Below are 20,947 nucleotides of genomic sequence, written 5' to 3' on the forward strand. Positions count from 1 at the left end.
AAACTATTCATCACAAACCTCAGCCTTCTGTACAGGGTGAAGAGAACTACGCATATCTTTCATTTGCACTGAGAAGTCATGAGACTCGAAACGAGCAAAGAAAGCATTCCGAGCATTAGGCATGGCCGTACTCTCAACGCCTGAGATCGAGATTTTTGGCTTTCGACCCCTGACTCGATCGTCTATATTGGCCATGTTGTTGAGTCCCTGCCAAGCTACTCGGATGTTACCTGTAGCAAACTGAGACTCGAGTTTTGACTTGTGCTTCACCTTGACCCAACGGACAGCATCACTGACCTCTCTATGTACCAATTTTCTGTCGTGGGCAGAACCCGTGAAGAACACATGTTTCTGTTTGTTAAGCACTGCTTTTAGGCCCTTGGTCACCCAAGGTTTGTTGTTAGGATAAACATAAACTGCTTTGATGGACTGGTGCAATCTACACTTTTTTACTCCTAACCTTTACTCCTAACTGTGTGTTAAATGTCTGTATGAGTATGTATTCCTGCCCTTGTGAGCGAAGACAAATTTCCGTCCTGGGTCTCCTCGACAGACAATAAAGTCTGATTTGATTTTTGATTTGATTTGATTTGATTTGATAACAGTATGCCAAACATTTCTCGGATGTACTTGTATGTGTTCTGTTCTTATCTTGATGCTGGAGATTTTTAAATCACGCTGATAAGCCATGGGGGTCTTAGGTTGTCGCTTCCACACCTGACCTCTTACATCACGTGACAACACGAGCCCTCCGTCACCTAACTTGAGGAATGGAGAGACAGATATCAGAATTTCTAATTCCACCAACACCCAAGTCAAAGGTGAAAGGTCTCACTGTCCTGTAGGTCAAAGTGTGAGAAACAGCGCGGCAAGATGAAAGATTTGCTCCGTATGTTAGAACGGTACTGGTGTGGCATTGTGGGACTGGCGCAGGTCAACGGTCATGACTTGGGGAGACAGCAAATGACAGTTGTCTTCCATTTCTGTTTATTTTGCTAAGGTGAAGGTTCTAAAAGCACACACATGTTCATGTCTATGTATGTTTATTACCTGAAATGATGTAGCGCGCCGTATGTTATCATCATGCAGAGTGTAGCACAGTGTCAACAATGAAAAGTGTCCGATGCTAAGGAGAAACATGGTGGGTTTGCTGAAAATCTTTGAACCCGCTTTTATCAATAAGGGGACCACCGGACTTCCACGCTTCAAACCTTTATAAGTCGATTTCAGGACTAGAAGAATAACTTTGTATCAAATAAAGAGCTAAACCCTGTACATTTGGAAAATATGCAATTTGTAAAATCTCAGATTTCCGACTTGACTCATTTCGTCGTGGCGGCTCACATTTCACAATTTCACAATTAATAATTTGCATCCAGTGAAAGCCTGACAGACACAACACAGATTAAAAACAACACAATGACTAAAGCTTACTAAACATGATTTTACATAATTAAATTACTCTTCAAACAAGTCTGGTCAGGACTTCACAATATAACCCTCAAGAAAACGGTCAGAAGCTCCCAAGAACGCAAAAAAAAACCAAACCCACCTCAGACAAGAAAGAAACCCTCGCACACATGCACGCAAAGCCACACACTCACAACTGTAGTCATCCACTTATTTGTTAACCAGCCAGACAGCCAGCCTGCCAGCTAACCTGCGTCTCACTCTTTCTTACTGTTCAGTGGTCACGTACGTACCTGCGTCACCCGAGTAGTCGAACACGCCAAGTTTGTAGTCATCCTCAGCACCGCGCATCAAGAACTTGTACTCAGCGTAGCGACGTTGTCCACTCCTATCTATGATGTCCACTCTCAAGCGAACAAATTCAGTATATACCAGTTTGCCAAGCGTGAACAGCCCTGAGACAAGACAAGACAATGACCTCATGTCAACAGATAAGTCCAGCAGTGAAATATTTGTGTTGATCTTGCTCAAGAGCTCTCACATTACCACAGACATGTCGCTGGTCATTACCTGTACTACGATGCTATAAACATGTTGACATTACTACTAGACTTCAGATGACAAAAAGGTAAATCACAAACTTACTGAGGTTTTAGCGCTGTTGTTATTACTACCAATAATAAAGTGTATTCTCCATGTAAGTACGAGGTCAATGCGCTGTATACAAACAATAACAAATGTACAGTCAACCATACAGAAACATTAGGAAAAACATCAGAAAGCATACATGAACATAAACTGTACAACAGATAACACCAGCACTGGAGGAAGAATTAATTAGTGGGTAGAGCTGTACTCCTGATTGGAAAATATATTTCTGAAAGAGAAAGGTTTTAAGGAAGTATTTGTATTTACAAGGCGAGGAGAGGGAGGACATGTCAAGCAGTGTGACCTGAGAAGGAAAAGGAGAGTTTGCCGGTCTAGTGTAGGACACAGAGAAGACAGCAACACAGACTAGGTGGTAAGGTGTCAGTACACAGACACACAGACTAGGTGGTAAGGTGTCAATACACACAGACACACATATACGTGCAAACTCAGATATATAGAGTTTTATTTACACACAGAGCGATATAGCTTTAAAATATTATGAAACTATGATCGTGACACATATACACAGGTGGTTATAAGACCATTCTCACAGACTAGATGTAGACAAATATAGATAAATAGATTGGTTGAAGGACATTTTTACACACTATATCCTTATTCACAACAACACAAAATTATAGACTGTAATACAGCTACACGAAATGTTTTAGCTACTGTGAATTAATAAAGTTCTGAACCTATCCATACCCTACAATCAGATAATTCTACAGAAAAAAAATAAAAGAAATTAAAAAAAAACAAACAACAAAAACAAACCGCAGGGATGTATTTCCTCGCAACCCTCGTGTTTCTTTCTATTTGAGACTTTGGCAACTTAGACACTACATCTACAGGATCATCAGCCATCCATTCATTCCATTACTAGTACCATCATTATCACAGCAAACAAGCTAAGGAAATAGTACACAAAATAGTGAGCAATAAGCATCGTAGAATAAAAATATAATAGAACAACAGAAACAGCAACCTTTGTATTAACCAGTATACATCACACAAACAACACAATAAAACACAATACTGACTACAGCCTGACTTTGAATGTAAAGACAAATGTTGAGGTTACAGTTATGCAGGAGTAAAGAGTAATGCCAGAGAATGAAAGAGATATGTCCAACATCTTACCCAGCCAGAAGTCTCCAGAGAGTTTACCAAACCCGTTTTCATATTCTGTCCAGCTCCGGTTGAAGTCAACTGTGAAGTCGCGACGTCTCTGGAAGACCTGCACATGACACAAGTTCACAGGTCGTTACTATGGTAACAAAGCGCAGCATGTCGACAGGATTCAACACTAATCACAGTTTAATGAGTTGACAAAGGATGAGTCATAATTGATAAAATATAACAGCTTACAACTTTATTAGCTGTGATCATGATTATACTGTCAACACTTCATGGTTACGATACACTATGTGAGCATGGTATAATAGTATACAGTGTAGTCTATAGTGTAGTCTATAGTGTAGTCTATAGTGTAGTATATAGTGTAGTATATAGTGTAGTCTATAGTGTAGTATATAGTGTAGTATATAGTGTAGTCTATAGTGTAGTATATAGTGTAGTGTATAGTGTAGTATATAGTGTATAGTGTAGTATACAGTGTAGTATATAGTGTAGTATATAGTGTAGTGTATAGTGTAGTATATAGTGTATAGTGTAGTATACAGTGTAGTATACAGTGTAGTATATAGTGTAGTATATAGTGTAGTGTATAGTGTAGTATACAGTGTAGTATACAGTGTAGTATATAGTGTAGTATACAGTGTAGTATATAGTGTAGTATACAGTGTAGTGCATAGTGTAGTACAGTGGTTCTCAAAGTGTGGTCCGCGGACCACTAGTGGTCCGTGGGCATAAGTCAGGTGGTCCGCGGCTGCAGTCGTCATATGTTAGCAAAGTGATGTTTAAAGTGATGCATTCCTCGCATTAACATTTTAATTACAAATAACGAGGTAGTTTTATGTCCACTTATTACTATACTACTGTCACAAAAGGACATTTAATTTTGAATTGTAATGAAACAAATGCGGCAATTTAAATTTGAAATTCATAGTACAGAGTGATTTTTAGACCTTGGTGGTCCGCCATATTTTTTACTTAAGTAAAGTGGTCCGCGGTCCGAAATACTTTGAGAACAACTGGTGTAGTATATAGTGTAGTATATAGTATATAGTGTAGTATACAGTGTAGTGTATAGTGTAGTATACAGTGTAGTCTATAGTGTAGTATACAGTGTAGTATATAGTGAAGTATACAGTGTAGTATTTAGTGTAGTATATAGTGTAATGTATAGTGTACCATATAGTGACAGTCATGTGAACACAATGTACACTTTCCTGGCTGTAAATGTGTGACATCAAGTAGCTGTGATCAATTATATGGCAACATAATCAACATAACAAATGCATGATACACGCCGCGATTACTAAAAGCATTTTTTCAACTCCTTATCAAACCTACAGTCGCTGATCATGAAGCAGGAATGGATGCAAGGGGTTAAAGCATGCGACTACAAACAACCGACACACGCACACCAACACACTAGATGTAGGCCTGTCTACAACCACCCTCAACCCACGGAGTCTACCAGCGAGATAGACAAACTGTTGGAAACAGAAGGTGGACAAGCATCCTCTCCTGCTTCGTGTTGAAAATGTCGAAAGATGTCAAAGAAAAATTATTCGTGGATACTATGAGCTGTAAGGATGTGACCCTGGGTATAAGTGGTGTCGCAAAAAGGATACAGTGTGCAGGAGAGATGCTACCTGAGTCGTACACACTAACAAACACGACCACACGTACCAGCCAGCCGCCGCCCGCAGTGTCCATATCACACCACACTGTCACAAATATTCTCTTGTTTATTGGCTGAACGGTGTAGACACCACTCTTTGCTCCTTTGTCGTTCCAGTCTGCACATGACCCTATTTGTACACAAACAAATCATTCCGCTCGTAATGAATTGTTATAAAGGGCGCAGTGGAACTTCGTACAATGACGGGAACAATCGAGGATAAGTAGGGTAATAACCATGACAACTTCAATAGCTAATCAGACAACAGTCAAGGAAAAGACTGTTTATATGTGCATGCAGTACACAGTTCACACTGCTCTGATACAAGACAGTCCTACTTGCTGACCGCCGGTAACAACTGTAAGAAACACACAAACTGACGGTAGACAACGTGTGGGGACAAGCTGAGTACTACTCATTATTCTACTGCTTCTCACTTACATGTAACACGACACTTATTCCTGGTTTTATTGAACTTGAAGCCTGAACGACACAGACATCTGTGTGATAAACAATCGCTGTTCGGGTCTGGACAATCCTCTTTGGTGTTACACAGTAAGTTGTACCAGTTATGGTGTGTGGCCAAAGTGGAGTTGCAGGATCTCTGGTAGTGGGTCCAGCCTTCACTCGTCTTAGGATACCAGTGTGAGGGAGACTCATGAGCGGTGACATTATGAAGCCGACACTGACCTCCATGGACTGGCACAGAAGGTAGAGACAGAGACATAACTGAACATGATGCAAAACATTTTGAACACAGAAGAGTGAAAGCAAGTTATGTGAACATTTCACTAAAGGTTATTCTGTTACTACAAGGTTTTCAGCAAAAGGCGCGGTACGTAGTTGTATATTTGTGATTGTTTACTGTTGTCTTGCTAGCAGCATGCCTGTCACACACTAGTTTGACAATAATTATAAAGTGGATTGTTTTCTCCATTCCTGCTGTGCTCCCCCAGTTTTGTCAGTCCATGGTCCTGATGCTAGAGTCCTGGATGTCTTGTTGTCAGTGTCAGAGCTGCAGGGCGAGCTGAGGAGGTCTGGCACTTATCTATCATTAGCGATGACAAGACATCTTCCCACAGATGACAGTGTAGTTTCCTAGATCGTGTTCTCTTTATAAATATAAGATAAGTGTGACAAGACAGCCACTCTCCGAGTTCTATATATTTCTAGATCGCTGTATTAGAGTTAAAGACTTTAAAAAAGTCACGATACTTGTTTGTTGTTTACCTAAACCACTTGTCATTCAATGTTCATGCAACAACAACTGTTTGCAAGGAGTGCCAAGATAGACAAACGTTAGTTGCAAGGTGGCTAAAGTAAAAATAAATAATATTAATAATAAATGTGTGATGTGCATAGCTCATACTCACGCTCCTAAGTAGCCTGGTCTTAGCGATTGACAGAAGACACAGACAGCAAAGGAACAGAAAGATGAACACGACTGATGACTCAAAAACTAATGTAGGAAAGGCAAGGAGAAATTAGAGAACAAGAGCTGAGAGTGTCGGTAGTCAGCAGAGGAGGACGAGGAGGGAGAAAGGAGTGGTTAACAAAGGACAAGCATGATGTGGACTGTGTCAGTATTGCTCAAGGTGAGGTGTGTCTTCAGTGCAAAGTGAACAGATTGCATGATGGACAGGTGCGGAGGTAGAATAGAGAGTTGTATTGTTTAGCTGCACACGAAGTAAACATTCCGTGACCTGAAGAAGTCAAAGTAAGTCATTGTGTGGAGGGCTGAGTACCACAGACTGTTCAGGTAGCAATTGATATTAGCATCGGTTCATACCATTGTTATGTATGTCTTTATGCTAGTGCAACTGCAAATGTTGGAGCATCATTTCAGGCCAGTACATCAAAGAAAACAAGTTCATTGGTGGATGATTGAGCTATTCTTCCATTTCTGACTTGTATTCAGTCCTAATGAAAGTGGAAGTCTGTAGTAAACACAGGAGTTTATCTCTGTATATGTGGTGTAGTACACTGACACTCACTGCAGTAATAACTAGATAGTCGTGGGTTCACTGTGATTTTACCTTTACACTTTCTTCCTAGAGAAAGCAAGCAACTATCAAGTATTAATTAGCACATTAGCAATTTTATGATCCATTCAATTTCACACACTTTGTTTTATCCTAACTAACTGTATTCAGTATCTTTTGCATTCAAACATGTTTGTAGATTACGGCGCGTTAAGTATGCTCCTAAATGTTTGTTGTAGTCTTTATGTAGGCGTCTACTAATGATAAAAATATACACAGCAACATATTTCAACAGTGTTCCCATTTTTTACGAGGTTTCCGTTGATTTTCTGGATAGAGCGTGCTATTAATAGAACACAGCGCAGGACACGTGAAGCAGACTTTAGCAGTTCTAGAGTGCACAGTCACCTGCCATCTCTAAGTTCATGTTAGTATACCAATGTTTCAAGGCTTTTCCCCATACTAACCTCTGAAATCGAAGGTGAGGCAACGCTTGTCAGCCTGGCACCTGTCCTTGCAGTCTTCCAGACTGAGTCCATCCAAGCGATCAAGGTAGTGTCGTCGTAGAGCGCTGTCAGGATACTCTGTAAAGCTGTCCTGCAACTCGTCTGTGCTGCAAGCTAATGTAAACAACTGTGGTAAGCAATTATTTACAGACTGTTTAAGTTGAAGTTAATTGTTCTACATTTTGACGCATTTCCAACAACATCCATAATCAAGTGAATACATTTCTAATTTTTTTTTGGCCCACGTGTTTTCTTTTATGCTTTCTTCCTTCTATTCAGTATATCTATATGCGGCTATGTTGTTTTACAATTTATTCCTTTAAGAATGCGAAAATCATAGAAAAGCTCTTTCGTCCCTAACTGTAACAAGCCGACAACAAAGACGAGTTTCTTGCTGTCAAGCACACCACACAGAACCATTGTCTACTCACTGCCAGAGCAAATATCGTAAGGTGTTGTGTAGAAGTTGCCAGCTTCACACCGACACAGATGTTGATAGCACGCGGCGTGGGTCTGGTTGCAGTCGTCGTCTGTCGTGCAGTTTACATTGTGCCACTTGCTCAGCTCGCCTACAAGACAGTGATACTTGCTGACCGCCGGTAACACTAGCCATTCCCAATTCTAGCTCTATGTCTACGAGAATCTGACTGCCACGTGTACACATTCTTATTACTCCTCTTTAATGACACTTCTGCTTCCTCAGCATCAAAGCCACTTCCTCCTCTAATCTTTACAATCAGTTTTTTTTATATAAAATAATAAAGTGACAGTTAGTAACGACTTTCAGGTAGACAACAAAGATATGGGATAGTGGCAGCTGGAATGTTCATCATCCATACATTCCTCTCTGTGGTGGTCTAGTGCATTAACCCTTAACCCAATGTATCTGAGGTTCATTGCCATCTTAAGATTATTAGAAAGGAAGAAAACCATTAGCTCGTGGACATAAATAAACAGTGAAAGCTAAACTTTGTAAATCCCAAATATTATGTAAACATTGAGATGACAGTTGTTTGATGAAAATAATTACTGTAAACAACTTACTAGAGTATCTTTACTGTAAGAAACAGACAAACCGACGGTAGACAACGTGTGGGACAAGCTGAGTACTACTCATAATTCTACTGCTTCTCACTTACCTGTAACAACACACTCCTTCTTTGTTTCATTAAACTTGAAGCGTGAACCACACAGACATCTGTGTGACAAACAATCGCTGTTTAGGTCTGGACAATCTACTTTGGTGTTACACAGTAAGTTGTACCAGGTATGGTGTGTGGCCAAAGTGGAGTTGCAGGATCTCTGGTAGTGGGTCCAGCCTTCACTCGTCTTAGGATACCAGTGTGAGGGAGACTCATGAGCGGTGACATTATGAAGCCGACACTGACCTTCCATGGCTGGCACAGGAAGGTAGAGACAGAGACATAAGTGAACATGATGCAAAACATTTTGAACACAGAAGAGTGAAAGCAAGTTATGTGAACATTTCACTAAAGGTTATTCTGTTACTGAAAGCTTTTCAGCAAAAGGCGCGGTACGTAGTTGTATATTTGTGATTGTTTACTGTTGTCTTGCTAGGAGATTGCCTGTCACACACTAGTTTGACAATAATTATAAAGTGGATTGTTTTCTCCATTCCTGCTGTGCTCCCCCAGTTTAGTCAGTCCATGGTCCTGATGCTAGAGTCCTGGATGTCTTGTTGTCAGTGTCAGAGCTGCAGGGCGAGCTGAGGAGGTCTGGCACTTATCTATCATTAGCGATGACAAGACATCTTCCCACAGATGACAGTGTAGTTTCCCAGATCGTGTTCTCTTTATAAATATGATATAAGTGTGACAAGATAGCCACTCTCCAAGTTCTAAATATTTCTAGATCGCTGTATTTGAGTTAAAGACTTTAAAAAAGTCACGATACTTGTTTGTTGTTTACCTAAACCACTTGTCATTCAATGTTCATGCAACAACAACTGTTTGCAAGGAGTGCCAAGATAGACAAACGTTAGTTGCAAGGTGGCTAAAGTAAGAATAAATAATATTAATAATAAATGTGTGATGTGCATAGCTCATACTGACGTTCCTAAGTAGCCTGGTCTTAGCGATTGACAGTAGACACAGACAGCAAAGGGTCAGAAGGATGAACACGACTGATGACTCAAAAACTAATGTAGGAAGGGTGAGGAGAAATCAGAGAACAAGAGCTGAGAGTGTCGGTAGTCAGCAGAGCAGGACGAGGAGGGAGAAAGAAGTGGTTGACAAAGGACAAGCATGATGTGGACTGTGTTAGTATTGCTCAAGGTGAGGTGTGTCTTCAGTGCAAAGTGAACAGATTGCATGATGGACAGGTGCGGAGGTAGAATAGAAGAGTTGTATTGTTTAGCTGCACACGAAGTAAACATTCCGTGACCTGAAGAAGTCAAAGTAAGTCATTGTGTGGAGGGCTGAGTACCACAAACTGTGCAGGTAGTAATTGATATTAGCCTCGGTTCATACCATTGTTATGTATGTCTTTATGCTAGTGCACCTGCAAATGTTGGAGCATCATTTCAGGCCAGTACACCAAAGAAAACAAGTTCAATGGTGGACGATTGAGCTATTCTTCCATTTCTGACTTGTATTCAGTCGTAATGAAAGTGGAAGTCTGTAAACACAGGAGTTTATCTCTGTATATGTGGTGTAGTACATTCACACTCACTGCAGTAATAACTAGATAGTCGTGGGTTCACTGTGATTTTACCTTTACACTTTCTTCCTACAGAAAGCAAGCAACTATCAAGTATTAATTAGCACATTAGCAATTTTATAATCCATGCAATTTCACACACTTTGTTTTATCCTAACTAAATGTATTCAGTACCTTTTTCATTCAAAAATGTTTGTAGATTATGGCGCGTTAAGTTTGCTCCTAAATGTTTTTCTTAGTCTTTATGTAGGCATGTATGTCACACACAAACTGAACTTGTACACCTGTACACACACTCACACAGTCAGCTGTGACATGTGCGAATTCTTAAACAAAGACAACACTTAATCTACACAGGCCCTGTCAAAATTTAATAAAACTATTATGCAGCACACTAAACATTTTTCTTAAAGAAAACTTCAAGTCCCCACATTCACCCTCCACTGCACATACTCTCCTCTGAATCAAAAAAAAAAATGTCAATTTTTTCCCATATAAAGTCAGATAGCGGCAGTCGCCATAAACCCAGTCTTTTACTCACGGTCTGAGAGTTGACGTTCCTCGAAAGTAAATCCAGAGACAACAGTTTTCTTGTTGCTTCCACATAAATTGAATCGTTCACTGAAGTCGTCCTGGAAAGGTCGGTACGATGCACACTTTCGCAAGTCGTGGCTGAGCACTGACTCTCGGGTCAGTGTTCGGTTATGTCCACGGGAGATGGACACCTCCCCTGGGGGAAACAGTGCAACTCTCGTGGCTCCCCGTCGAAGTCTCTCAGTCAGGTGCCTCCTCTGGGGGACGGGCATCCAAGGTTCCCACGTCGGCTGTAGGGTCGACGGCGCTGTAGCTAACGTAGACGCTTCCTCTTGAACAGAGCTCTCGTTTCTGCTATCTTGATAATGGCCGACTACCTGTGTAGTCCAGCCCCGCCTTTCTTCCACTTACAGTGTCTCGGCACTTCCAGTCTCTCTTTGCAATGAAGGCGAAGGTTGGCGACTGCTCGCTATAAATTCTTATTCCTAACTCTTCTAGAATCTAGAACATTCTCTCGCAAAAACTAGCTCACATTCAACCGGCCCGTGCAACCCGTTTTGCTGGCACAATACCTGCTCACTACAATTCCGTGCATCCTTCATTTCTTTCATTCATCATGTCACCTGTCTGTGACAGTGTACTAATGGTAAAAATATACACAGACAAAATATTACAACATTGTTCCCATTTTTTACGGTTTTCCGTTGATTTTCTTGATGAAGCTTGCTATTAATAGAACACAGAGCAGGACATGTGAATCAGACTTTACAAGTTCTAGACCTCACAGTCACCTGCCATCTCTAAGATCATGTTAGTATACCAATGTTTCAAGGATTTTTCCCCATACTAACCTTTGAAATCAAAGGTGAGGCAACGCGTGACAGCCTGGCACCTGTCCTTGCAGTCTTCCAGACTGAGTCCATCCCAACTAGCAAGGTGGTTTTCACGTAGAGCGCTGTCAGGATACTCTGTAAAGCTGTCCTGCAACTCGCCTGTGCTGCAAGCTAATGTAAACAACTGTGGTAAGCAATTATTTACAGACTGTTTAAGTTGAAGTTAATTGTTCTACATTTTGACGCATTTCCAACAACATCCATAATCAAGTGAATAAATTTCTAATTTTTGTTCGGCCCACGTGTTTCCTTTCATGCTTTCTTCCTTTTATTCAGTCTATCTAAATGCGGCTATGTTGTTTTACAATTTATTCCTTTAAGAATGCGAAAATCACAGAAAAGCCCTTCCGTCCCTAACTGTAACAAGCCGACAACAAATTCCGAGTTCCTTGCGGTCAAGCACACCACACAGAACCATTGTCTACTCACTGCCAGAGCAAATATCGTAAGGTGTTGTGTAGAAGTAGCCAGCTTCACACCGACACAGATGTTGATAGCACGCGGCGTGGGGCTGGTTGCAGTCGTCGTCTGTCGTGCAGCTTTTATTGTGCCACTTCTTTAGCTCGTCTACAAGACAGTGATACTTGCTGACCGCCGGTAACACTAGCCACCCAGCAATTCTAGCTCTATTTTATAAGTATCTGACTGCCATATGTACATATTCTTATTTCTCCTCCTTAATGTCACTTCTGCCTCCTCATCTTCATAGCCACTTCCTCCTCTCACCTTTGCAATCAGGTTTTTTTTTCTATAAAGTAATAAAGTGACAGTTAGTAACGACTTTCACGTAGAGTAGTGTTAGGAAAAGGTAAGCAGGGATTATCACCCTTACACGTGTGTGAGCGAAGTTGCTGGGTCGTGGTTTGGTGTCATAGCCGACGTCATAATATGACGCAATTTTAGATCTTACGTAGAGAGAAAAGAAATTGAAAGAGAGCAGACGGCAGATAGACAAATCGGGCGGCGGACTTGGGAGAGAAGGTCTTGCTGTACGTGTGGTTACAGGGACCGGGAATAATTGTAGTAAGTTGCTTGCGTAACCAAGGAACTACCGAGGGACCCACTAAGGTGAACTAAGTGTGCAGGTGAAGTCCCTAACGACGGCAAGGCCTAGACGAAGGTGTTGTCCAGGGCCAAGTGGGAAAGAGTGAGTCCTCCAGTTGCGTCGTGTGTCGGGCGTCCAGGGCGGAGTTCAGTCCGTCGACGTCCTGAAGTGTTGTTCCGCGACCCCAGCGTTCGGAATAGTAAGCTTGGAGTGTGTGTGTGTGTGCCAACTACGGAGATCCGGGTGGAATGTGTATCTTAGTGTGTTTAGGAAGTGTGTAAGTGAACATCGCCGTGGATTGAGTGGGAGCGTTCCTGACGCAGAGATTTTGTCTTTCTCCGTGCGTCTCAGTGACACTGTGGACAGTAACAGTAAGTGTTTTCAAGCTTCCTACAAATGATCAGGGAGGCCATTTGTATTCTGGACCGAGTTCCCGAGTGGCAAGACTGCTTGAGTTAGAAATGTACTGTGGGATGATATTGATGAGTGACAGGGGATGATGAATATCTTGTCTATTTGAGTTAGTTTTGAGAAAAGTTTGTGTAACCTCATTCTAGGTCTTAGTCTTTATTTTGCTTTCTCTGTGTATACGACCTGTTGTCATCTATCCACCAAGAGACAGGATAAGTAAGAGCCAAAAGAAAAGACACCTTATGACAAAGTCGACAGCGGGCTATTTTAGTAAAGATTAGACGAGAAGCCCATGGACAGATCGTTGTGTTTTGAGTTCTTCGAATGCGAGTGAACACCACGTATGAGGCGGTGACGTCAGTGTGTGACGTGGTCGTGACAAGTAGACAACAAAGATATGGGGTAGTGGCAGCTGGAATGTTCTTCATCGAGACATTCCCCTCTGTGGTGGTCTAGTGCATGAACCCAATGTATCTGAGGTTCACCGCCATCTTACAATTATTAGAAAGGAAGAAAAACATTAGCTCGTGAACATGAATAAACAGTGAATGCTAAACTTTGTAAATCCGAAATATTATGTCAACATTGAGATGACAGTTGTTTGATGAAAATAATTACTGTAAACAACTTACTAGAGTATCTTTACTGTAAGAAACACACAAACTGACGGTAGACAACGTGTGGGACAAGCTGAGTACTACTCATAATTCTACTGCTTCTCACTTACTTGTAATAACACACTTTTTCTCAGTTTCATTGAAGTGTAATCCTGAATGACATCGGCATCTGTGTGACAAACAATCGCTGTTCGGGTCTGGACAATCTACTTTGGTGTTACACAGTAAGTTGTACCAGGTATGGTGTGTGGCCAAAGTGGAGTTGCAGGATCTCTGGTAGTGGGTCCAGCCTTCACTCGTCTTAGGATACCAGTGTGAGGGAGACTCATGAGCGGTGACATTATGAAGCCGACACAGACCTCCATGGGCTGGCACAGAAGGTAGAGAGACAGAGACATAACTAAACATGATGCAAAACATTTTGAACAAAAAAGAGTGAAAGCAAGTTATGTGAACATTTCACTAAAGGTTATTCTATTACTTTAACGTGTTCAGCAAAAGGCGCGGTACGTAGTTGTATATTTGTTATTGTTTACTGTTGTCCTGCTAGCAGCATGCCTGTCACACACTAGTTTGACAATAATTATAAAGTGGATTGTTTTCTCCATTCCTGCTGTGCTCCCCCAGTTTAGTCAGTCCATGGTCCTGATGCTAGAGTCCTGGATGTCTTGTTGTCAGTGTCAGAGCTGCAGGGCGAGCTGAGGAGGTCTGGCACTTATCTATCATTAGCGATGACAATCCACTTTCCCACAAATGACAGTGTAGTTTCCCAGATCGTGTTCTCTTCATAAATATGATATAAGTGTGACAAGATAACCACTCTCCAAGTTCTAAATATTTCTAGATCGTTGTATTTGAGTTAAAGACTTTTAAAAAGTCACGATACTTGTTTGTTGTTTACCTAAACCACTTGTCATTCAATGTTCATGCAACAACAACTGTATGCAAGGAGTGCCAAGATAGACAAACGTTAGTTGCAAGGTGGCTAAAATAAGAATAAATAATAATAATAAATGTGTGTTGTGCATAGGTCATACTCACGCTCCTAAGTAGCCTGGTCTTAGCGATTGACAGAAGGAGACAAGGACAGCAAAGATACAGAAGGATGGACACGACTGACGACTCATAAAATCAAATGTAGGAAAGGCAAGGAGAAATTAGAGAACAAGAACTGAGAATGATGGTAGTCAGCAGAGGAGGACAAGGAGGGAGAAAGGAGTGGTGAACAAAGGACAAGCATGATGTGGACTGTGTCAGTATTGCTCATACCATTGTTATGTATGTCTTTATGCTAGCGCACCTTCAAATGTTGGAGCATCATTTCAGGCCAGTACACCAAAGAAAACAAGTTCATTGGTGGACGATTGAGCTATTCTTCCATTTCTGACTTGTATTCAGTCCTAATTAAAGTGGAAGTCTGTAGTAAACACAGGAGTTTATCTCTGTATATGTGGTGTAGTACATTCACACTCACTGCAGTAATAACTAGATAGTCGTGGGTTCACTGTGATTTTACCTTTACACTTTCTTCCTAAAGAAAGCAAGCAACTATCAAGTATTAATTAGGACATTAGCAATTTTATAATTCATTCAATTTCACACACTTTGTTTTATCCTCACTAAATGTATTCAGTATCTTTTGCATTCAAACATGTTTGTAGATTATGGCGCGTTAAGTTTGCTCCTAAATGTTTGTTTAGTCTTTATGTAGGCGTGTACTAATGGTAAAAATATACACAGACAACATATTTCAACATTGTTCCCATTTTTTACGAGGTTTCCGTTGATTTTCTGGATAGAGCGTGCTATTAATAGAACACAGCGCAGGACACGTGAAGCAGACTTTAGCAGTTCTAGAGGACAAAGTCACCTGCCATCTCTAACATCATGTTAGTATACCAATGTTTCAAGGCTTTTCCCCATACTAACCTCTGAAATCGAAGGTGAGGCAACGCTTGTCAGCCTGGCACCTGTCCTTGCAGTCTTCCAGACTGAGTCCATCCAAGCGATCAAGGTAGTGTCGTCGTAGAGCGCTGTCATGATACTCTGTAAAGTTGTCCTGCAACTCGCCTGTGCTGCAAGCTAATATAAGCAACTGTGGTCAGCAATTATTTACAGACTGTTTAAGTCGAAGTCAATTGTTCTACATTTTAATGCATTTCGAACAACATCCATAACCAAGTGAATAAATTTCTAATTTTTTTCGGCCCACCATTCTTTCGTCCTTTTATTCAGTCTGTCTAAATGCGACTATGTTGTTTTACAATTTATTCCTTTAAGAATGCGAAAATCATAGAAAAGCCCTTTTGTCCCTAACTGTAACAAGCCGACAACAAATTTCGAGTTCCTTGCGGTCAAGCACACCACACAGAACCATTGTCTACTCACTGCCAGAGCAAATATCGTAAGGCGTTGTGTAGAAGTAGCCAGCTTCACACCGACACAGGTGTTGAAAGCACGCGGCGTGGGGCTGGTTGCAGTCGTCGTCTGTCGTGCAGTTTACATTGTGCCAGGTCCTTTCATCGCAGGCTTCGCCTTGGCATCTAGAATTTGTACTTTTGAAAATTATTATTAATTCAATGTTAATTATTTACTTTTGTTTCTTTTTAACACACCCGCTACACTCCCCCTAAAAACTAGCACCTCCTCAGATCCATTACGTCAAAGTTACCCACATCAGATGTGTGTGTGTGTGTGTCTCTGTGTGTGGTGTTTGTTTTAAGTTTTTTCTTGGAGACCAATAAGGGAACATACAAATGATGACTTGGTACGAATCTCTGTTGCAGCACTCGTAGGACAGCAGGAAGCTCTTCTTGCAATACTCAAGTCACGTGAGCTGGTGAGGTCTGGCCACGTGACCCGACACGACTCCTTGTCAAAATCTGTCCTTCAAGGTACCTTAGAGGGGGGTCGATGCCAGTGTTGCCAGAGGAAGAACTGACTCACGAACGTCAAGGAGTTGACCTGTGCAGGACCACCTCACTAGCGCCCCAACTACTGCAGTTTGAAATACTTTGTTACACCTCAGGGACTGATGCTCATTAGACATTTGGATGGCGACTGTATGCCCTCAATATCACACACTACAACACATCTTCATTAATCCTTTTCATGAAATTGCTTGTCTGCCAGTGCTACCATTACATAGCACATCAGACATCACACGAGACCTCAAGTAAGACATTCAATGTTAACATACATAAAAACAAACAGAAAGACCGGACACTCCGGGAAGTGAAGCCGGCAGTGTGAGACAATAGACTATGGTGAAACATGTCACTAAAACAACAATTCTTACTTTAATGTTTGTCATTATTACATATTATTTAGACGACTGACAAACGATCACGTATTTCATTTTGTTACTGACTACATAAAAAGCTGATTGTCAAACCCTTTACATGTATTGTAAGCCAAAAGTCAAGAAGAGTCAACACGGTTTACCTTCCTGTCTCCTTCGTCGGGACACAAGGACACGCCCACAGGATAATTAAGATGAATTGCAGCATTGTATCCACCTGTTAAGCACATGCAACAAAGAGAAGCTGAGTGAGTCTTTCTCGTATAGTATTTATTATATTAATTTAAATCAGCAAAATATTTACTACTTAAAATAAAAAAAATGCCCTAATAAAATAATTGGCAAATATAATTCGCAGAAACATACTCAAATGGAAGCGATCACTCAAAGCTTAAGACTAAAACTAGGTTAGTGTGTCTGAAATGCATGAACACATGAAGTACAACAGACACAGTGTCAAAGGTGACAGCAAATATCAATCAACAAAGGTATGTAGGAAAGACAGCCTATTCAAGGGATAGGAAGCTAATAAATAATTGAAACGGTAATTTGTTACAACACAGTAGATATGCTTCTCCCTTTGATACATTATTTCATTAAGTGTGTAAAGACAAAAAGTGACTAGTAGTGTCTAAGAAAGTGTAGAAAGAAGAAAATACAGGAAGACAGAACAGCTTCTAGCAGAGAAAGAAAAGCTGATAGAACTCTGCTAACAGTAAAGAAACAAAACTTCAATCAATTAAAAATCAAGTCTAGAAAATGCAGTCAACAAACCAAAGGAGTTCTGGGAGGTGATGAGGAGATACAGAAGACAGCCTGTAGTGGACCAAATCAGTGAAGAGGGTGGGTAAAGCACTTCCAAACAATGCTAAATAAAGGGATGATGGATGTGGATGGTCAAGATAACCCTTGTGAAAGTACCAGTAGTCCAATGCACCTGTATGTTCAACCTGTGGACAATCAGATCACAGAAAAGGTCAAAGAGGCAATTAGTTAAAAAATGTTAATCAGCAGGCCCAGATGGTATTGTCAATAATATATTAAAAGCTGCATCCCCGGTTATTACGCCCTTGCTAAACTGTTCAATGCTATGACCCAAGGAATGAACTCAGTCTATTACTATCCACTATACAACAAAGGTGACAACAACCAGTCAGGTAACTACCGAGGTATCTCTCTTACTAATACATTTAGGAAAAGTATTTACATGCTCTCTAAATAAAATATTAACCCAGTGGACAGAAAGCAGCCAATTAAATGACAATGACAATGGTAATTCCTTATTAATGAGAGGTAAAGTAAGTAAGAAAATACATTTTCCATTTAGCCCCCGCCCTTTACAGGGAGAGAACTAAATGAAGTAGTTATAAGTACTATGAGAATAAGGTGAGGTAAGTGGAAGCTGAATATGTACAAAAGTGGTGGTTACGAAAAAAACGTATCTTTACAAGATTTCATAGAGTTAGAAAGTATCTCTAGAGGCCTCATCTAATTTTCTTGAATTTGCTTAGGTAGGAGTTCATGAAAGTCATTTGCGTAAGATGGAGAGGGAAGCTGTTCCACAGCACGCTCCCTGAGTTTTTCAAACTTGATTTAAAAAGGTCTAACCTAGAAATGGAAATACTAAGTTTTGGAGAAATTCTAGTGTTCTTGGAGGAAAATAGTAAAGACAGTCTGGAATACTGTTTACCCGTTAGTATTTTGTACATGAAACTGCATTTGTTAAGTTTAAGTCTGTTTCTTAGAGGAAGGAAGCCTTGACAGGAACAATGAAACACAAGCAGGTTTTTGTCGGTATATCCTATTTTCACATTCTATGTGGCAGGAGAGAACCAATTATCCCAGAATGTGAAGCTATAAGTGGCATTCATAGACCGTCAGAAAGCCTACAATAATGTGCAACAAGCAATATTACTACCCGAGTTATCAAAACCAAGCATGCATATAAATTATAGAGGATAATAAAATGCATGTACAAAGATATTCAGGAATGTGTCAGAGACAGAAATCAAGCCTCTTTGTATAAGAAAACATTGTAAAGCCGCCAAGAATCACGCACTGACCCACGTGGCTTGTGATAGTGTCCGGAGGTCATCCGCTCACTCTAACAGTACCGGAAGCTCTCTCCTGTCTCAACAGACCCTAGTGGTCGCCACCCGGCTATTAAACCTGCACCAGCCCAGCGGATTTCTACTGGCTCCGGGTGGTCACTACTGGCCACTGTGTCCACTAACAGTACCCGCCTTACAGTCCACACCTAGCCATGGGGCCGTAGTCACATCGCGCCGCCATTTTCCTCGTCGCTAACCTCTAGCCCCCCGAGCTGGCCGGTCGCCAGGCGAGCGCCAAGCGTGTGAGACATGTCCCCCGTGTGACCGCAGGTCAGCAATCGGGCCCTCCACACCCCGACCTTGAGGGAATACCTAGGGAACTCCACGTGTGCGCATGCGCGAACCAACTTGTAGGACACGCGCGGGTTTTCCCCAACAATCGCAGGAGGACAGTTTAACGTCTGTTCACATCGCTCTTGACGACAAGCTGAAATACGCTGCATTTTGTGTGTATGGTATATACAGTATTATGTTCTAGTAAAGTCCATTTAAAATGTTTCCGTAATTTTCAGTTTTTGTTACAAATAGTATTTGAGAAGGCAACAAGATCAGTGTCATGACAGTGACTAGCAGGCGTCTTAATGACTGACAAGAACCGAGTGTTTGTGAGTAAAGCGTACGAAGTCCCTGTCTGTAGATAAAATGACAAGTGGTACTGCACACCTTTGTTTATTTGTACCGTTAGAATTCAGGTGAAATAGGCCACACATGTCTATGTTTATGTCATACAATAGAAGGGAAGAGAGACGAAGATAATATGCCGCCATATAAAAAGTCGTGTAGGTGTGACACTGCGCCCCCGATTTGCAATGACTAAGTCCGCTTGTATGTCATCGACAATCTCCAGGATGTCACGACATCGAAATCTTAATCGTTGATAGAGGGCTAAACCATCCCGTGAATCAATGGGATTAGTTTGATCGCGAAATATTCTGTTTCTGCGAAGATTTCTGTTCGTGTCATACAGCAACGATGTTAAACTGTCCTCCGATTGTTGAGGAAAACCCAAGTGTGTAGAAGTTGGTTCGCACATGCGCACACGTGGAGTTCCTAGGTATTCCCTCAAGGTCGGGGTGTGGACGGCCCGATTGCTGACCTGCGGTCACACGGGGGACATGTCTCGCACGCGTGGCGCTCGCCTGGCGACCGGCCAGCTCTCGGGGGGCTAGAGGTTAGCGACGAGGAAAATGGCGGTGCGATGTGACTACGGCCCCAGGTGTGGATGACTTGCTGGCGACCTCTTGTAACTATTTCCTTTTGCTCAGGTAACAGGCGACCTTTGACGGGGACATGCCGTGTACATGTACTAACCGAACTTAATGTGGAAGAAGCTTCGTGACACAAATAACTTACCTACGTTTACTTTAAACACACAGTGATTTAAGTATCTCACCCATAGGTCAAACATAAAATAACAAAATGTCTTTAGGTCGACAATAGAGTCTCTAAAATAAATCCTCTTCAGATAAAACCCGGAGACTAAGTAAAGTCACCTTGAGATTGAAAAGACAGTTACAAAATAACTGACATTTACATACAAAACAATGTGAGTAAATTAATTATAACCGCAGATTAAACACACCATGATTAAAATAACTCACCCGGAGATGGTCTTTGTGAGAATGATGTTAGTGGCAGGATGTCCCGAGGAAAGCAGCGTCTGAGATGAGGAGAGGTTGACAACTGCTGGTAGTCTGCACGTGCGGAGAGAGAGATATACCAGGAGCGAGTGAAGAACCAACGACAGCAGCGATGCTGGCAACATGAGCGTGCAAGCCCCTCCCCCACACATACATGAAGTACAGGAATGAAGGCAGCGATGCTCACATGAGTATACAAGCCCCTCCCCACACATACCTAAAGTACAGGAGGCTCCAATGCATGATGTTCACGTGTCTACAGGTCAGTGAGGTCAGGCAGCAGGCCAGGTGTCAACAGACGTGGACGACAGTGAAAACATCATCACCGCAGAACACAATGGACTGGGCAACCTGC

At 41.5% G+C, this 20,947-nt stretch overlaps 1 protein-coding gene across 2 annotated transcripts in view; it reads right to left on the reverse strand.

The window, feature by feature from the left end:
* LOC112570507 overlaps positions 1 to 20,947 on the reverse strand; it is a 37,975-nt gene extending 17,028 nt beyond the window's left edge. Inside the window, exons 1-13 of one of the 2 annotated variants that reach the window (XM_025248960.1) lie at positions 20,810 to 20,947; positions 20,554 to 20,646; positions 17,616 to 17,791; positions 16,985 to 17,058; positions 15,929 to 16,083; positions 15,470 to 15,622; positions 13,651 to 13,908; positions 11,897 to 12,034; positions 7,323 to 7,475; positions 5,315 to 5,572; positions 4,882 to 5,003; positions 3,205 to 3,301; positions 1,704 to 1,865 (exon numbers count right to left, since the gene is read on the reverse strand). In XM_025248960.1, the coding sequence (XP_025104745.1) occupies positions 1,704 to 1,865; positions 3,205 to 3,301; positions 4,882 to 5,003; positions 5,315 to 5,572; positions 7,323 to 7,475; positions 11,897 to 12,034; positions 13,651 to 13,908; positions 15,470 to 15,622; positions 15,929 to 16,083; positions 16,985 to 17,049 (1,561 nt within the window). In that variant the 5' untranslated portion in view covers positions 17,050 to 17,058; positions 17,616 to 17,791; positions 20,554 to 20,646; positions 20,810 to 20,947. Of the gene's footprint in view, positions 1 to 1,703; positions 1,866 to 3,204; positions 3,302 to 4,881; positions 5,004 to 5,314; positions 5,573 to 7,322; positions 7,476 to 11,425; positions 11,579 to 11,896; positions 12,035 to 13,650; positions 13,909 to 15,469; positions 15,623 to 15,928; positions 16,084 to 16,984; positions 17,059 to 17,615; positions 17,792 to 20,553; positions 20,757 to 20,809 lie in introns of those variants that run through there. The other variant, XM_025248961.1, reaches the window with a different exon arrangement.

The sequence above is a fragment of the Pomacea canaliculata genome, linkage group LG8, assembly GCF_003073045.1.
Source record: "Pomacea canaliculata isolate SZHN2017 linkage group LG8, ASM307304v1, whole genome shotgun sequence".
Lineage (NCBI taxonomy): Eukaryota > Metazoa > Mollusca > Gastropoda > Architaenioglossa > Ampullariidae > Pomacea > Pomacea canaliculata.